This window comes from Drosophila virilis, chromosome 6 (assembly GCF_030788295.1).
Source record: "Drosophila virilis strain 15010-1051.87 chromosome 6, Dvir_AGI_RSII-ME, whole genome shotgun sequence".
Classification (NCBI taxonomy): Eukaryota; Metazoa; Arthropoda; class Insecta; order Diptera; family Drosophilidae; genus Drosophila; species Drosophila virilis.
Genome location: NC_091548.1, coordinates 867,660 through 887,317, shown reverse-complemented (window position 1 = coordinate 887,317; position 19,658 = coordinate 867,660). Strand labels below are relative to the sequence as shown.

Below are 19,658 nucleotides of genomic sequence, written 5' to 3'. Positions count from 1 at the left end.
CGAATAACATTAAGTAATAATTCCAACCATACAACAAGTGTCTTTACCAAATACTTATTACGAGTACTCTTAGGCGACAATTAGCGTAGAGCTGTGCTGTAGCGTAGCCAGAATGTCAGATAGGGTTTCATATATTCAGAATATGCCTATTCCAACTTTGATTGGCAAAGCAAATTTAACCACATTATCAACATACTTTGTTATTATTTAGCTTGTTCTCCTGCATCCGCGTATCTGTCTATCTGTTTTATGTGTCAGCTGGTTGAGCTAAACAGAATCCAACTCTTTCTTACTAAAAGTTAGTTTTTATTTTCAAGATTAACATTAATCTCACCAATTATTAGTTTAATTATCTAACTCCTCTTTTTTTTCTCATCTTTTTATACCCTGAACCCATTAAAAATGGGTTAAGGGTATATTGTATTTGTGCGAAATTGAAATGTATGTAACAGGCAGAAGGAAGCATCTCCGACCCCATAAAGTATATATATTCTTGATCAGCATCAATAGCCGAGTCGATCTAGACATGTCCGTCTGACTGTCCGTCCGTCCGCTTGGGCGTATGTATGAACACAAGGATCTCAAAACCTATAAGAGCTAGAGACTTGATTTTAGATGTAGGTGCTCCTAGTTCCCGCGCAGATCGAGTTTATTTCCGATAATCGATAACTTACTCCGTTTCCAAGCAATCGATAAAAATCGTTATCGTTTTGGTAAATAATAAGAGCTAGAGTCACCAAACTTGACATATAGCTTCTAAATAGAATATATATGCATTTGATGTTGGAAGAAGAGGGTTCAGGGTATCCCCTAGTCGGGTGCTCCCGACTAGAAACTCTTACTTGTTTTTTTTTTTTTGGTTTTATTGAAGCCACAATCTAAAAGTCGAAGCCGAATTGTCGTTAAATTAATAGTTTTTTACCCCGGTTGCCTTTCCTATTTGTTTGCCATTTGATTTAAACAAAATTGTACATCAATTTAAATTAAAATCTTTCTTAATTCTGTTTCTGAGCTGCGTTTCTCATTTTCTGTACTTCTGTGTGTCCAATTTAAGAAAGTTCTGGAATAGGCACAACATTTTCGGTCAGCCGGATAGTAAAATTTAATAGTTAGAATAAAGGTTTTCATGGCCTTATAAATTTTTCATTCTGAGCCGATTTTTAAAGTCATGGTAAATTTATTAAATAAATTCGAAAAACACAAGAAACAACAAAGTTAAACTTTCATCAAATCGAACGATAAAATATATATAATATATGAAGGCATGTGTATGTGTGAGTATATATAGATATTATATAGGCCATTTACACGGGCCACAAAATGTGTGTGTGTGGCTGTGTTTATACTGTACATTACCCACTGAATGAAACAGATCCACACACATAATTTCTTTTATTATTCTCGACAGTTGAATACAAACTTACATTTATGAAATTACAATATAACAAAATAAAAATACAAATAAAAATAAAAATCATATTAACATTACTGTTGCTCAGAACCAAGCCGTTAAATAAACCGTAAACACTAAAATTTGTTAATTTGTGATTAACATAACATATAATAATTAATAACAATAAAACAATATTTTTAAGCTTTAAACGACAATTGAGCCATAATAATTTTAGCGTGTTTTCGCATTGGGTAAAAATACAATTAAACCTCGATTATACGTGAAGTTCCCGACTTAAAGAGATCAGATTAGATATCATATCTGCTTTATAAAAAATCTTATGAATTTCGACATCTTATTCTGTAAGTTTTTATACGTCTGCGTTTACCGTGCTTTACTCTTAGTAAGAGTACGTTTACGGATAGTAGAGGTAGGCCACGGTTATCACAAGTCTATAACTAATGTGCGGTCTAGAATAACCTTGGTAATTGGTAATTTTGTGAATAGGTTTCAAGGACTAACGCCTCGGTAGTTTTTGAAATCTTTAAGATATGCTTTGCTTACTTACCGATATTTTGATTATAAATAATTAAATATAACGAGAATATAATTTATTAATATCATGTTCCTAGCGCTTGCCGCGCATAATGACGTGTTTCATTGATTAAGGAACAGATTGATAACAACAATTGAATAATTGAATAAGTTATAGCTAAAATAAATAGAAATCCCTTCGTTTGGATACTTGCTAGAATAATCTCTATATACAAAACTGTTCACCCCGACTGTTAGTGTTCGAAAATTCTTTGAAGAGTGTTTCAGGCTTTTTGAATAAATACATTCCTACAAAGATCAATAACAATAAAACCATTTGAAACGTGTTCCACACTTTTCGCAGAAACCATGTTTTCTCGGTGGAAAATGGGATTCATCGATTTTTTTAATGTCAGTTTGAAACTCATTTTCATAGATCTATTAGAGAATTTATTTGATACTTTTTTCGGTGAGTCCTAAAACTATACTATCCGAGCAGCTTCAAACTCATATTCACTTTGTAGAGGGTATTATAATTTTGTCATGAAATGTGTATATATATATTCATGATCCGCATCAACAGTTGTCTGTCTGTTTCTATGCGAATTACTTTCGTAGTTTTATTGCTTTGCTAACAAAGAAATCGATCTAGTATTGAAAATAAATTTTATTAAACGAATAATTTTGCCTAAGCTGCAAAATCAATCGTGAGTACAAAGGTTAAATAAATGCTTCGTAAATTGCATTGATTAGATTAGAAATAATATTGAAGTAACAAGATGAGAGATCATCAGTCTTTAAGTTACAATATATCTTAAAATTCATAACTCACTGTGGACTAGGGGTTGTTTCTTTTCTTATTTAAGAAAATATCTTTACTTCTTCGAAGCCAAAATATGTAATTAAATTTACATGGAGCAGTCAATCTGACACTAAGCAAAAAAAAAACAAGTAAAAGGTTCTAGTCGGGAGCTCCCGACTAGGGGATACCCTGAACCCTCTTCTTCCAACGTCAAATGCATATATATTCTATTTTAGAAGCTATATGTCAAGTTTGGTGACTCTAGCTCTTATTATTTACCAAAATTGCCCAAAAAACAGGATATTGATATCGATTTTTATCGATTGCTTGGAAACGGAATAAGTGATCGATTATCGGAAATAAACTCGATCTGCGCCGGAACTAGTCTCTAGCTCTTATAGGTTCTGAGATCCTTGCGTTCATACATACGGACGGACGGACGGCCAGACGCACAGACAGACGGACATGGCTAGATCGACTCGGCTATTGATGCTGTTCAGGAATATATATAATTTATGGGGTCGGAGATGCTTCCTTCTGCCTGTTACATACATTTGGATTTCGCACAAATACAATATACCCTTATACCCATTTTTAATGGGTTCACTGAAATTTTAGATGTAGGTGCTCCTAGTGCGTGCGCAGATCGAGTTTGTATCCGATAATCGATAACTTACTCCGTTTCCAAGCAATCGATAAAAATCGATATCGATATTCTGTTTTTTTGGGCAATTTTGGTAAATAATAAGAGCTAGAGTCACCAAACTTGACATATAGCTTCTAAAATGGAATATATATATATGCATTTGATGTTGGAAGAAGAGGATTCAGGGTATCCCCTAGTCGGGAGCTCCCGCCTAGAACCTCTTACTTGTTAAATATTTACGGATGAAATTTCCGAAAGCTCGTCTTGCCGTGAGCCTCCTTGTCCTCCATACTAGAGTTAAAATTAAAGCTTAAAGCTGATCAACAATCAGTGAGTCGGTTAGTCAGTCACTCAGTCAGTCTGTCAGTCATGATAAACCGCTTTATATATAGAGATAGATACAAGAAATTCGCTATGCACAGACTTATACCAATAATATTTAAGCGATAATCTTACGAACTGTAATTTTTTCTGTCAGGTATGAGCAGCGAGAATTTGTGCGCTTATCGAGCCGCGTTTTGCTTTCAAGCAACTTTTAATTAACGATTAAAGTTTCTTATCAGGCGTAAGCTGCAATTCATACACAAATACATAGACACATATGTATGTGTGTGTACACACACACACGAACATGCAAGCATAGATGTTCGTAGGAAATTTTCGACTACCTCCCTCAACTGGACATAAAATGAAATTATTTTCGATTTTAGCTTTGGATAATGCTATCATTCATTGCAGTCAATACACACAAAAATAAGTCAGAAAATTCATTTTCAAAAGCGTCGGGCAGGGGGGAAACAAGTAAAATTGTTCCAGTCCGGGGGTGCTCGACTAGGATATACCCTGAGCACAGCGCCCAGCCAGCTTTACTTAATTCTAGCATCCCTTGTATATGTATACAAAATACACATTCACATACATATATACACACACACACACACACTCACAAACCCGCTTGATGCGCAGTTTGCGCTATAAAAATTTGCACAAAACCTTTTTACCGTTTAGGATATAAGAAAGTCACTGCAATTGGCGAGGAAGGTCAGCTTGCGACGCGAAGGCCTTGGTATATATGTGTGTGTGTGTGTATGTGTGTTTATGTATGCATGTGTAGAAATTTATAATAGGCTACATGGTATCTCCCAGTCGGCCACTCTTACTTGCCATGCCCACACACACACTCACACATATGTATATATTTACTTACACACACACACACACACACACACACACATACCGTGGAGATAAACTGGCTGAGCAGGGGTCGAATGCGTTAAATCCTCTTCTGATAATGGAAAATGCTCAGAAGGCAGCGCACCCTTCAATGCTTCAAATTGATATTTCAATGCATGAGAGCAACCTGACCGTGAGAGCACAGGCAAGAATGACACCCAAGTGGGGACACGCTCATCAAGAATATCGTTTAACAACTAATACATGCATACAAACACAAGCAAGCACAAGCACGAACACTTCTACAGTTCTATGTACATAGATATTATACTATAAACAGATACGTATTTCTACGCAGAGGCAAGGCGATGTATTTAAATTGTGTTCTAGCGGAAAATGCGGCTTAATTCGAAGTCAGTTGTCGTCGGGTCCATATCGATTCGGTTGGTTGTCGAGTTGTGTGCGTGTTTCTCTGAACTTAGTTCAGCAAAGGGAATTGCAGTATAAATTTCTGTGTATATAAGGTACAGAATCCTTTCTATTTCGTGATCAACAATGCAATAATAAAACAAAAAAAAAAGAAAAAAATAAGTACATAAGTGCAACATAATGTATATACGGATGATATTATACCAAAATATTACACATTTAATCAAAAAAAAAAACACATACATATATATACGAATATATTACTAATGCAATGTGCAATGATCCATTCATTTTCTGTAGGCTTACCCAAAGGGGGCCGGTACAGTTAAAAGGATGGCTATTCCTGTTAACACTTGTGGTATCCTGATTCTTCTGCTATTGGCGACTACAGTTAACTCTGGTATGTACACACGCAAACATATTTCGGGTGCTCTAATTATGTATGCCCGACTGTGGAATACCGTGTATCTGTCATTCAAACAGCCATTCTTGACAAAACTACGCTGTTGACAGTTCGGTCTATATGGAATTTCTAGAACTGAAAAGTGGGATACAAAAGTTCGTTTGCCAAGGGGCAAAACTTGACTTTTAAATGAGTTTTTAGAAAACTATGAAGAAAATTATAAATGGCAAGACTTAAACTTTAATAGTGCGTTGTATTTAATTCTGAGAGGAAAGATAGGTAACATCTAAAAAATGACAAGATACTATTGAAGAATATATATGCTACATTTATTTAAAAAAAATATGTAAAGGCTCGAAAACTATAAATTTGTAAATATGAGGTAAGTGACAATCGGAGATAGTGTACAAGAAAAATGCTACATTTTATTTTTTAAATAAATAAATATCAAAAGAAAACTTTAATTTCGGTCAGAGTACATTGTACGAGTATCTTCCGATATCGACGCGTACATTTAAATGGGCAGGCACATTTAACACATTTTGAATGGATACACTAGATGTGCGTTATGTAGATGTACTTATCCACACAATGGAGTACTTATGCAATCAGTTAATTTTCGAGCAATTGTCCCTATGCGAGCTACTTATACGATGTGCTATGTGATGTGGATAAATTAAGCATAAGCATAACCCAGAAACACAATTGTATTATTGTATCAATTATTGTAGAGTATACAGATATTGTATTGAAATAATCGCTTTTATTGAAATTAATTGAAGTGACCGTTATCCGCCTGCAGGAATCACATTTTTTCCGGCAAGATATATATAAGAAAAAAACATTTATGTATATATGAACATGCACATGCAAAATGTTATTTGATTTAAATGTGCAAATTTATTCAGAGCACATATTATCACCATTTCGCCTAAAGTCGAATTAAGAAAGTTCTAGTGAAAACTTGAAAAGGGCCTATTTTCGAGACAAAATTATATTACCCTCGGCAAGGGTATCAAAACAATTCTACACTTTTCACAGTCTATCTATCGATCCATGTTCATCTGGGAAATTCCGCATACGTGAAAAAAAAAAAACGAAAAACGTTTGTGTGAAACAACTTTGTTTACCATCCGAAGGGAATCATTTTCAAAGATCTTTGTTCAAATTCATTCATGAGGTGTGTATTTTTTTTAGACTTTTCGAAAAATACATTCCGTCAACTACCTATAAGAAAAATAATTTTTTTGCGCTTAGTTTTATGTTTTATTCGCTTTGCTTCAAACCTATTTTCAAATCTCTACATAAGAACCTAATGAATATGTGCTTTAACGAATTGTAAAATTAACCTCGCAACAGTGGAAATTGGGCGGAAAAAATAAACTACCAGTTTGAAACTAATTTTCAAATATCTGTTGAATGAATTTATTTGATACATTTTTCGCTAAGTTTACTGCTCTTGGATGAAAAGTGTGGGTCAAAGGAAAGTTTTGCTTTCGGTTTCAAGATTCTCCACACACGAGCGGAGGCCGTTGATTCCAACATTTGATTCTTTATTCAATGCGCTAATAAGAAAAAATTTAAATAAATAGATGATTCCACGGACGTGGAAATGTAGTATCTAAAATTCCTGGGAATTCGAAGCTAATCTTGAAGGTATTTCCCATGTTGGGCCAAAGGAAGATGAAGGCAGCTCGGCACTTGGTTGGGGGTATATTCTAATAGAAATTCTTTGAAATTTGATTATTTCTCGCTGGGCGCAGGCTGTAAATTAATATTTTTTATTTATTAATTGCAGATGGTAGTTGCAATAAAGGATGTTCTCGACGTAAGTAAATTTATCGGAAGCAGTCTTTTTTCGGGCAATAACAATGTTAATTTTTAACTTAACAGCTGACAATGGTCCACTGAAATATGAGCCTGGTAACTTTTATGAGTACGCATTTGACAGCATCTTAACAGTTGGATTGAGTTCGGGCGTTGTCAACGAAGCGGATGACACCAGCCTGAAGGTAACTGGCTCGGCCAAGATCTTTGCCAATGGCAACTGCGGCTACACACTGCAGGTCGGCGCCGTTAAGGTTATCAACACCAAAGAATCGATTGAGAAAAAGTTACTGACCAACATCCAGAAGCCGGTCCACTTCACAGTGGCCAATGGCCAGGTGGACCCACAAATTTGCACCGATGCCAGCGATACCGAGTACTCGCTTAACATTAAGCGTGGCATTATATCGCTTTTGCAGTCGGAAACCGGAACCGATGTGACGAATGAGGTGGATGTATTTGGCCAGTGTCCAACGCACACCTCAACCTCAAAGTCTGGCAATGTGGAGACTGTGACCAAGGTGCGCGACTTGAACAGCTGCGCTCATCGAGAGCAACTCACCAGCGGCTTGTTGTCCGGCATTGTCAATGAGAAGGCTGGCGTTAAGTCGACCGCAATCTTTCAGTCCGACTATAACAAGGAATCGAAAATTGAACGTGGTGTTGTCCAAAATGTTCAGTTAGTGGAGCTGTATAAATTCGCGGGAACAACAAAGGGTGTCACGGATATCACTGCCAAGGTTGTCACCACACTGAAACTACAAAATCCTGCCGGTACAGCAGCGAGTGCGCCGGCTACTGGTTCGAGTCCAGCCAGCATTGTTTTTCAAAAGTCCGAAACCTATGCTTCGAAAAATATTGCTGCTCTCAAGTCGGCACTCGCCGAACTTGTCGACTTAACCGATGATTATGTCAAAAAGGATAGCGCCAAGAAATTCGTTGAGTTAATACGCCTTTTGCGACAATCTGATGCGGAAACCTTGCTGGAACTGTCGGCCATTCCGCATCCCAACAAGGTGTTGGCTCGCAAGGTCTACCTGGACGCACTCTTTCGCACAAATACAGCTGAATCGGCCAGAGCTATACTAAAGCAGCTCAATAAATTCGACGAAAAGGAGAAAATCCTTGCCATATTGTCGCTCAATCTAGTCGAGTCGGTGGACAAGGACACACTCAATCAAGCGTCTGCCCAACTGTCGCCCAGTGCACCAAAGGAGATATATTTGGCTGTAGGCAGCCTCGTGGCGAAGTATTGCAACAAAAATGGCTGCCAATCGAGCGATATTGAGGCGATCTCTAAAAAGTTTGTCGATGGGCTCAAGAGCTGTAAGCCCAATTCCAAGAAGGAAGAGGAACGTATTGTGTACATTCTAAAGGGCATTGGCAATGCGAAATATTTGGCTAATAATGTTCCACAAGCACTGAGCGAGTGTGTCTCTCCCGGCCGCTCTAATCGCATACGTGTCGCTGGTCTGCAGGCAGTCTCAACCATCGGCTGCAATGGAGCCTTAGTGTCTAAGGCAGTCGACCTGCTCAAGGATCACAATGAAGATTCTGAGTTGCGCATTGAAGCCTACCTGGCAGCCATTAGCTGTCCAACTGCCGATTTAGCCAACCAGATTTCCGAAATTGTTAGCTCGGAGAAGGTTTATCAGGTTGGTGGCTTTATTGAATCCAATCTGAGAGCCATACGCGATTCAACGGACGCGACACGTGAGCAGCAAAGATATTACTTGGGCAACATTCGCGTGACCAAGCAGTTCCCGAAAGACTATAGAAGATATAGCTTTAACAACGAGCTCTCCTATAAACTGGACGCATTGGGCTTGAGCGCCAGCTCTGATTACAAGCTCATCTATTCGCAGCATGGATTTTTGCCACGCTCGGCGCGTCTTAATTTGACAACGGAAATCTTTGGCCATAATTTCAATGTATTTGAGGCAAACGTACGGCAAGAGAACCTTGAGAATCTTCTGGAATATTATTTGGGACCCAAGGGCTTGCTGAACAAAGATTTTGATGAGATTGTCAAACTCATTGAGGTGGGCAACGGTGCCGGAAATGGAGCTGGCGGCCGCGCCAGACGCTCCATTGTCGACGATGCCGCCAAGACGGCCAAAAAGTACAAAACCTATGGCAGTAAAAACGATCAAGACCTGAACTTGGATTTGTCGTTGAAACTGTTTGGTTCCGAGCTGGCATTTTTGAGTCTGGGCGACAATATTCCAACCACATTGGACGACATCATAAAGCACTTCTCGGAAGCATTTGACAAGGCTAAAAAGGAATTGACCTCATTCGAGAAACAGTTCTCCAGCCATCATCTCTTCCTCGACTCAGAGCTTACCTATCCAACCGGCTTGGGCGTGCCACTGGAGCTGGCAACCCAGGGCTTTGCGGCTAACAAAATTGATTTTGCGGTTAACATTGATGTCAACGCAATTTTGGAACAGAATTGGCAAAGAGCCAAATACCGTATGAAATTTGTCCCAAGCGTTGATGTTAATGTGAATGTACAAGTTGGCTTCAATACCCAGGTGCTTGCCACGGGCCTTCGGGTTGTGTCGAGCGCACATTCAGCAACTGGCAGCGATGTGTCTGTTTCTTTGATCAAGGATGGCGATGGCTTCAATGTCAACGTGGAGCTGCCACGCGAAAAGCTGGAGCTTATTGATGTACAATTGAACACGGAGTTTTTCGTTGCGGAACAGGACAAGCCCATCAAAACCATTCCCCTAAAGGCCGGCAAGAAACAGAAGAGTGCCAAACCAACCGAGCTATGCTTTAATCAGCTGGATGTGATTGGCTTAAACGTCTGCTTGGTCAGTTCAACAAGTCTGAGCGATATTGGAGCTAGCGGCGGGAAGGGAAATTCACTCGTTGATGAGGTTCATCTTTCCCGTCCATTCACATTTGCTGTCTACCTGACAACCGAGCGTAAATTTAACCTCAAGGGTACGCGCTTAACCCTGCCATCGGGTAGCAATCAGTGGAAACTTCAGTATAGTACGCCAGGCTCCAAGGTTTCCCATGACACCAGCCTGGCCCTTGAGCTCGGTACCAAACCCAAAACATACGGTCGCCTAACACTGGATAGTCCCCAGTATCATCTGGGCGTCGAGGCTGGCATTACCAATGACGCTCACGAGTTGGTCCTATACGGTCAATATGAACAGGATAAAACAATTAAGAAGAGCAAAATTGGTTTTGCCAAAAATGGTAATGAGTACAGTCCGATTATTGAGATCCAGGATAAAAACGGTGTCTCGAATAACATCAACGGCTACCAGGTCGACGGCAAAATCGTGTTACAAAAAACGGGGGAGAAACAGGCGCGCTACAATTTCCAGAATTTCCAAATCTCGAACCGCAACAACGATCGTTTTGTGATCAACGGTTGGATCGATATCGGACCGACCTCGCTCAGCACCGAGCTGCGTATTGCGCCCAATCAGGAATCGTTCCTGGTGAAGAGCAACTTTAAACTGGACAATGGCCAGTATGCGGCCGGTGTGTTTGTCAATGACGAACGTGCTCCGGAGAATGTCTACGGTGGCTCGGCACAGCTAACGCTTGGCGAAAAGGTGTATGCCCTGCAGCTGACCGGCAAGGCTGTGGCCTGGTCCATCAAAAGTAACACAGAGCTGGAGTACGTGAATACCGAGAATTCCAATACACTGCGTTCGGGTAAATTTTCGCAGGATCTGAGTGTTGAGCACAAAAACAAGCCGGTTAGCTCGGTGACAGTCAAGTCCACGTTCGATGTGAACAAATTCCAATTCGATGTTGAGGCTAAACGCGACCAAAATTCCGCTACGTTCAATGTTAAATATCAATCCAATCAGCGTTCCGTGCACGACTACGAACTGAAGGCAAATGCGAAACTGAACAAGCATTCTATTGACCTCGTCTCCAAGTGCGATGTCAGTGGTAATATATTCATCATAGACAATGTCCTAACAACCAGCTGGGGCAGCTCGTTGACGGCCAAGGGTGAGCTGGGACAGCGCTACTCGGCACAGGATGTGCACATCGATCTGCAGGGCAGTGCACAGCTAACGGCCAAGGAGAAGCCCATACAATGGATACTCAAGGTGCTTGGCACGCCGGAGAAGACCAACAGCGAGCTGCGCTTCAGTCGCGACAATGCTGAATTATTTAAGCTGACCAGCGAGTCGCAACATCCGCAGGATAAGATCGCCGCAGCCAAGGTGAATGTAATTGTCAAGAATTTGCTAACGGCCAAAGGTGATTTTAAGATAGCCAAGAATGGCAAAGGTGAGCTAACGGCCACCGTTGAGACCCAAAAGACTGAGCCAAAGCATAAACTAGAACTTGACGCCAAATTCCATGTACAAGCGCCAAAATATGATCTGGACGCGAGTCTAACACTGGATGGCAATAAGAAAGTGCATCTGAAAACGGAAAACACCCTCGATAAACTGAAGTTTAGCACCAAAAATGTATTCGAGACTAATGACAAAAAGTACGCATTCGATGCAAGCGGAGCTCTAAAAGGCGAATGGCGGACAAATGGCGATGTCCAGGGCACGTTCACGTTCACCTGTCCGGAGGGACACATTCTCGATGGCAGCATCAATCGCCATGTCACGGCAAATCCTAAAACCCATCTAACTCAGGGCAATATGGATGTGCTCATTAACTATCAGGAGTCGGGCAAGAAGCGTTCGCTAGCTTTTAAGGGCAAACTGGATCGTTGGAATGTCAAAACGAGGGAACTTTCGGTTAACGGTCAAATAATCTATACACCCGACAATGGACAAAAGACCGAGCTCAACTATCGTGGACAATATCTGCTGAAAGGCAAAAACAATGCAGTCGAACTTGTCGTTTCCGCACAGAGTCCCCTGTGGAGTCAGCCCTTTGAGTTATCCTTCACGAGCGATGAGTCTAGCAAGCAGGAAGCGGTTCAGATATCCGTCAAATTGAGTGATAGGTTAACAGTCAACGCGAATGGTAAATACGATGCGGGTGAGGCAACTGTGCCTGCCAGCTATGAGCTGCAAGTCAAGCTGCAAGCGCCCAAGTCTGAGTTCAAAAACTGGGAGGCTAGCAGCCAGGGCAAATGGTTGAAGCAAACGGATAGCCAAGGTGCCTTTGATGTGGAATTTGCACTGAATGCCAAATCGGGAAATGGGCAATTCACCAAGATCAATACCGCATTTAAGGGTACAGCGAAACAGGGCACTTACAACTTTGATGCACAGAACAATAATTTAGAAGCTCCCATCAAATTCAATGGCAGTTATCAGAACGAGAAGTCAGGCAGTTTGACGGAAGGAAATGCTAACGGCTCACAAAAGTACGCTTTCCAGGCACAATATGCCGAGAAATATATTAAAACAAATGCGAATATTAATTACGGCGGAGCCGACACAGCTGCCATCCATTACACACTGGACACCAGCTACGAGTCTGCCAAGAATATCGAGATATCTGTACGCCAGCACAAGGCTGTCGAGGGTAGCAGCTCGCTAAGCGCTCAGTTGAAGCAGGCGGACAAGTCCTACGGCCTGGATACCAAATTGTATAGGTCAACGCATAAGAAAGGACTGGATCTGCGCGTCACGCTGCCCACGCATCAGCCCATAGTTGTGGTTGCCATTGTGGAGGTCCTGGGCGAGCGTAAGGCTAAACTCACGGTCGACCTAGATAATGTGTTGGACTTGGATATCAAATTGAGCGCTGAGGCCTCGTATACTAGTATTGATGATTTCTACATTGTTGGCAACTGGAATTCCAAGAAATTGAAGCTAGACAACTATGCTCTGGATGTTAAGGGCCAGGGCAAGACCATTAAGGTCAACCTCAAGAGTGCACAAAGTACGATAATTGCGGGCACAGCCACATACAGTTTGAAGAAGGAGCAGAACAAGGCGATAATTGAGGGCCAAGGACAGGTGCAGTACCAGGGTAAAACGCATAACGGCAATTTCAAACTTGTCCGTCAAACGTTTGACCTGAACACCGACAAGGAAGTCGGCTTTGCGTACACAATCAATGGCAATGTTGGACCCAAGAACGGCGTCGCAACGATTAAAGTAACCAACAAGGAATTCAACAACAAGCTGTCCATCTGTGAGGAGAAGAAGCAATGTGTCAACATCCAGCTGCAGTCCACAGTGAGCACAAACGATGACGCCGTCCAGCATAATGTGCTCCTCTTGGTCGACCTACGCGAGCTCGGCTACCCCTACGAGTTGGAATTGAAGTCCAAGCACACACGTCAGGGCTTCAAGTACCAATACAATCTGGACGGTCATATCATATCGAGCAACAATCTCAAGTATCAGCTCACGGCCAATTTGCTGCCCGCCGGTTCAAACGTTCAACTTTCGCTGCCAAAGCGGCAAATTGTGTTCGAAACCGTTCAGCAAGTGCCCAAGGATGGGCAGTTCTTTGGACATTACGAACAGTCCGCGGCCTTCTATATCGACAAGCTGCAGCGTCCGAATGATGTGGCACGCGTATCGGCCGTGCTGGAATTATCGGGCGTGGAACAGGTCGCCCTCAATGCCAAGGGTCAACTGAAGGTTGAACATCCAACGATACGACCTCTGAGCATTACGGGCAGCCTGGACGGCAACCGTGATCAGCGCATTGTCAACAGCGAGTTGGTATTCGATATATTCCGCAGTTCCGAGCACAAGCTGATTGCAAAGAGTCAAATTCGCAATATTCAAGCGGCAAACGGTTTCAATATTACATCGAACCAGCAAATCCGTTCCTCCGGCTTACGCATTCAATACGAACTGAACACGCATGCGGCTGTGAACACGGAGACAACGGACTTCAGTGTCAGTACTGAGCTGCAGGGCAGCACAGATGACCAGAAGGCTGGCGCCTATCTGTTTGGCAACAAGAATCGTGTCGAGATTTCAGTGAACGCGCTAAATGATCAAGTACTTTATGTGACCGGCGACTTTAATCTGCAAAAGCGTACTGCGAAAATCAACTCGAAACTGCAATTTTTCGAACAGAAACCCTTGGAAGTCTATAGCGAGATTCAGCCAACGTGGGCCAAGGTCACAGTTAAGCGACAAAACCTTATTGATGCCAGTGCCGAGGTCAAGCTGGGCAAAGAGTTTAAGTTTGATGTGATAGGCGCCGGCAAACCCATATACAATGGACGCATAGCTCTCGATGCCGCCAACTTCCTGCAAACCAACTACAAAACAAATGAAGCCGACGTCTCAGCGTTCCTGGTAGGCACCTTATTAAATGAACCTATCTATGAACCTCTATTTAGCATCTATTTGATTTATTACAGAGCACTGTTGAGACGGAACTAAAGAAAGAAACGGACTCGGTAACCGAAAATTTGAAAAAGCGTTTCTCTAATCAGGATCTTAAGGAGATTCTTAAATTGGCCTCTGAAAGTAGCCCAGATTTTACAAAACTGAAGAACGCCTACGAAGATCAAGCGAAAGCAATAATCAAAGAACTCGAAAGCGATCCAACTTTAAAACCAATTATCGATGCTGCGTACGTATACGAGATGAACTGTATTTAATAAATTTAGTTGATAATTGATGATCGAAGATAATCGAAAGATGATTCGAATTTAAAATGAGTTTTGTCCAGGTGTCAAAAAGAGAGCCTAGTCTAGTCCCTGGTTAAATGATATCTTATACCCTGATTAGTATAAGGGTCTGATTTTATATTATGTATATATATTGTATATATCTTGTCAATAGCTCTCAAAAAGAGAGCCTAGTCTAGTCCCTGGTTAAATGATATCTTATACCCTGATTAGTATGAGGGTCTGATTTTATATTATGTATATATATTGTATATACATATCTTGTCAATAGCTCGTGCCTAATATAATTCGAATTTCGAATGAGTTTTTATCGAGAAGTTAAAAAGAGAGCCTAGGCGAGTCCCTGATAAAATGATATCCTTTACCCTGATTAGAAGAGTCTGATCTTATACTTCGAATAGTATGAAGAATAAAAGTGTTATTTCTTTTTTAGACGAACCCTCATTGAGAAAATAACCAAAGTAATCGACGAAGTTATAAAGACGACATCCGAAAAATATGAGAAACTGCACAAGGCATTTGTTGAGCTCGGTGAAAAGTTGAAGGATCTGTGGGAGAACTCAGTGCTAAAGGCGTGGGAACAGTTGGTCGTAGCCACTACAAAGGTGCTTGGACAGCTGCGTGTCGAGCTTCTCAATATCTGGGCAAAGGCATTCAACGAACTGATTGCTTGGCTGGAGAAATACGGCCCCGCATTGAAGAACTACGGAAAGGCGATAAACGAGGCGCTGAAACCCTTGCAAGAAGCGGCCCAGGAATTGATAAAGGTCGTCGTGAATGCGGCTGAAGAAATTATCAACGAAGTAAAGGAATACGTCGCCAATCTGCCAACATTTGAAAGCCTACGCAACACGCTGACAACCAAAGTCAAACAGCTTAAGCTTGTTGAGCGTACCTTGGAGCTGATCAACAATGTATTCGAGCAATTAAATATTTTACCGCAAACACCTGAGGTTACCGAGCTGTTGCAAAAGCTGCACGAATATCTCGAGAACAAGCTTAAACAGTTGCCCGTCAATGAGGAGAAGTCACTGGACGAGCTCTCGAAACTGTTGTGGAAGGCTGTACGTTCAGTTTGGGCGGCCGTCAAGAGCAATACGCCCGTTGGCCATGTTCCATTCGCCGATTCGCAGGATTGGCTAAGCTTCTGGCCCAGCTCGTTGGATGCCTTGGCCAGGTTGCCGGTGGCGCTATCGTTCCGATCGAGTGCGATCAACTTTTTGTTGAACGAGAACTGGGAGGTCATATTCAGGAAGAATTGGTTCCAATCTTGGCTCTTCTTCCACGACTTCGAGCTGCACGGCCACATTGTGGATGGCCAGCATGTGTTCAGTTTCGATGGGCAGATGTACGTCTATCCCGGCAATTGCAAATATATTCTGGCCCAGGACAGCGTCGACAAAAACTTCACAGTCATCGCGCAGCTCAACAATGGCAAACTGAAGGGCATAACACTGATTGATCGCGACGGCAACTATATGGAGGTCAGCGATACGACTGCACTTAAGGTGAACGGCAAGCCCGCCGAGTATCCGCAACATTTGCCTGGCATCCATGGCTGGCGACGCTTCTACACGGTCTACCTGCACTCGGAGTACGGCGTGCAGATCGTTTGCACGACAGACCTCAAGGTTTGCCATGTCAATGTCAACGGATTTTACACAAGCAAAACTCGCGGCCTCCTCGGAAATGGTAATGCCGAGCCCTACGACGACTATCTGCTGATCGATGGAACGCTAGCCAGCGACTCCGCGGCCTTGGGCAACGAATATGGTGTGGGTAAATGCAATCCCGTGGGATTCGATAAAGCCCAGCTGGAGAGCCCGACGCGCAATGAGGTATGCACCGAGATCTTTGGCATCGAATCACCGCTGGCCCTTCATTACTTGGCATTGGACTCCAGGCCCTATCGCCTTGCGTGTGATATTGCCGTGCTGAATGTACCCGAAAAGGATAAGGAATCGGTTGCCTGCACCTTTGGCTTGGCATATGGCTCGGCGCTAAAGTCACAACACAAGTGGGTATTCTTGCCAACGCGCTGTCTCAAGTGTTCCGGTGCGCCAGGCCAGCGTGACTTCGGCGAGGAGTTCACCGTGAAGACGCCAACCAACAAGGCAGACGTTGTCTTTGTAGTCGATATTAATGTAACGCCCAGTGTTTTGGCCAATTTGGTTGCGCCCGCAATAACCGAAATACGCGAATCACTCAAGACGCGTGGATTCTCCGATGTTCAAGTGGGTGTTATTGCATTTGACGAGAACAAGCGTTATCCGGCCCTGTTGACGAGTGACAACGGTAAAATCAACTACAAAGGAAACGTGGCCAATGTTCAACTGAATGGGCCAAAGAACTTCTGCGAAAATTGTGTCGAGCAAATTATCACGGAAAAGCGACTACTGGACATCTACAATACGCTCGAGCGTTTTGTTAAGACCATTGTTCCGCAATCAGATGAAAAGGCATTCCAGTTGGCTCTAGATTATCCTTTCCGTGCCGGCGCAGCCAAAAGCATTGTTGGCGTTCGCAGCAATTCCCTTCAGTACAACAACTGGGTAAGCTCTTTTGATGTGCGTTTATACTTATATATACTCTTAAGCCTGCCAAACTATCGATAGTTAAACAAACAATTTTAGTTAAATCGCATACAAGAATTCGTAAATACCAAGTTTGGTTAAAGCAACAAATTTTAATTTAGCTAGCTGGCTATTTGCTTATCTTTACTATGGCAGCTATTTGATATTTATACTCCGATTGTGATAAAACTCTGTACATTGCGAAACTAGTTAATGGCGATTTGGTCCAGGTATCTTCGAGAAGCAAAAGCGTTGCTTATATGTATTTTTATTCCTGAAACTGACTTGGAAACTTCCACAGTAAATGTTCAGTGTGCCCAGACTGTGTGACTGTTCAAAAGGCGCAAAAGGGGTTGCCATGTCAACTGATTTATGTTTGCTCTCACGATCACCATATCAGTTTTAAAAAATCGTCTACATTTTCCGATACGTGACGTTTATTTTAGGGATTCTATTAGCCGTTGCTTTGGCAGCTCTAATATAAACATTAGGCTAATCTTTTTTCCTTTCCAACACATAACAATTATGAATTAATTCGTATTCTTGCAGTTGAAGTTCGTTCGAGCCCAAATAACAGGAACCGTGACCAAATTCGATGGGGCTCTTCTTCACTTAATAGCGCCTATAAAGGGGCTCGCACTGGAGGGTGTTCCATCGGAAAAGCTAGTTGGTAAGATTAGTTAATGAGATTAGAAGTTGAAAATACATACATTAACATACTCGTCCACAATCTAGGTTTTAATGCACGATTGGTGGCCACCTTAGATGGCAAGGATAACAAGAAACGCACCAAATTGCAATTCGAAAACGACATGGGCATTGATTTTGTGCTCAACAACGGCGGCTGGGCATTCGATACACAAAACTTCGATAAGCTCAAAGCTGCAGACCAAAAGAAGGTGCTCAACCAGGTCACATCCTCCATTGCAGACACCCTATTTAAAACCGAAACGGTCAGCGACTGTCGCTGTTTGCCCGTGCATGGATTGCACGGTCAGCATAAGTGTATCATAAAGTCGTCTAGCTTTGTGCCGAATAAAAAGCCTAAAGCCGCATAAAGCTATATATGGAAATTATTCAATATTATTTCTTAACTGCAATTTTGACCATATGTTTAGATTATAAAAGAAAAACAAGAACTTCTCAAATAAGTCATTAAAACAAGTTTGTGTTAAACGAAATGCATTTTTGTATACTGCCTTTTATAACCTTAGAATAAATACAGAAGTTATTCATGAATATGTTTACCTTATTGCGAGGCAAAAGCATATACATTTTGACGCATATTTAATGAGCTCATGGTACATAAACTTTGCAATTAGTAACATTTTAAATTACAATTTAAAGTTGCCGCCTTATCAATTACTTATGGCACGAACCATACAATGTATAGACATACCAAATGGCACTTTTAATCGAAACAAGAAAAATCGAAACGAGCCGACTCCAATGGTACCTGCAACCATTTTAGTGTGCCCAGCACTGCTGAGACTGCTGAGAGTGGCAGCCAAACGCCGGCCTCAAAAGCCGAACGTTCAGTATAAAGCCGCATCTCGCTCAGCGAAGGACGTCGCGGCTGATGATGCGTTTTTTTAATATATGTATGTATGCTATTTTTAATCCTTACAGCCCAAAAACATATGAGTGTATGCATGTGCCTGGCTCATTGCTTTGCGCACTTGGGTCCATCTCTTTCTCCCTGCATAGCTTCCAACAAAACCCCGAGATCTACAAACAGTCATACGTTTGTGTTGTGTGGATGTGCGCACAAGTAGATCGCGGCGTTTGTCGCGAGTCAGAGGTTATTTCTTCAATTGTGTGCCTGTGGTAGCAATAGACACTCACATTTAAATGCTCTATCATGTATTTCTCCGTCCAGTCAGGCATGATGAGAATAATTTGATAAAATTTTATTTAATACACAATTAATTGACCTAAATAAAATATTTATATTTATTTTCCGTTTACTGTAGGGACCTATTTTGTTTAAAATACAAAAATATCTAAGTCGTATTTCTGCAAGGGTAATTCATCGTCGGCTTGTCGAAGAATTTAAGAAAAGACCAAAAATTGACGCACACTCTTTCAAGTAAGCAGTTGTGTGAAATTATTAAAGGGTTTGGCCTGTTCATGTGCAAAATTGCTATTTTCCATGCTGGTTGTAGGGGTAAGGGTACCTGATCGCTGGCATGTGTGCATAACTTTTTGGGTCGGGCAACCACGCACACTAACACACTTTTCTATATGGATGGAAGCATTAATGCGTTTGTGTGCGTGTTGGTTGCCTGCCTGCCTGCCCGATGCAAATTTGACA

General features: G+C 41.7%; 1 protein-coding gene across 1 annotated transcript; it reads left to right on the top strand.

The window, feature by feature from the left end:
- The first annotated feature begins 4,929 nt into the window (after positions 1-4,929).
- Positions 4,930-18,525, top strand: apolpp (retinoid- and fatty-acid binding glycoprotein apolipophorin). Its single transcript, XM_002059661.4, has 8 exons — positions 4,930-5,072; positions 5,278-5,377; positions 7,179-7,208; positions 7,274-14,433; positions 14,499-14,713; positions 15,205-17,323; positions 17,894-18,014; positions 18,080-18,525. Exons 2-8 carry the CDS (start codon positions 5,311-5,313, stop codon positions 18,400-18,402), a joined length of 10,035 nt encoding a protein of 3,344 aa, XP_002059697.1. The 5' UTR covers positions 4,930-5,072; positions 5,278-5,310; the 3' UTR covers positions 18,403-18,525.
- Positions 18,526-19,658: the final 1,133 nt, after the last annotated feature.

Excerpts from the sequence above, each read along its gene's own strand:
- apolpp (XM_002059661.4), top strand. The coding sequence starts at position 5,311 with ATGGCTATTCCTGTTAACACTTGTGGTATCCTGATTCTTCTGCTATTG. Across the intron at positions 5,378-7,178 it reads GGCGACTACAGTTAACTCTG|ATGGTAGTTGCAATAAAGGA; the intron begins GTATGTACACAC and ends TATTAATTGCAG. Across the intron at positions 14,434-14,498 it reads CCGACGTCTCAGCGTTCCTG|AGCACTGTTGAGACGGAACT; the intron begins GTAGGCACCTTA and ends GATTTATTACAG.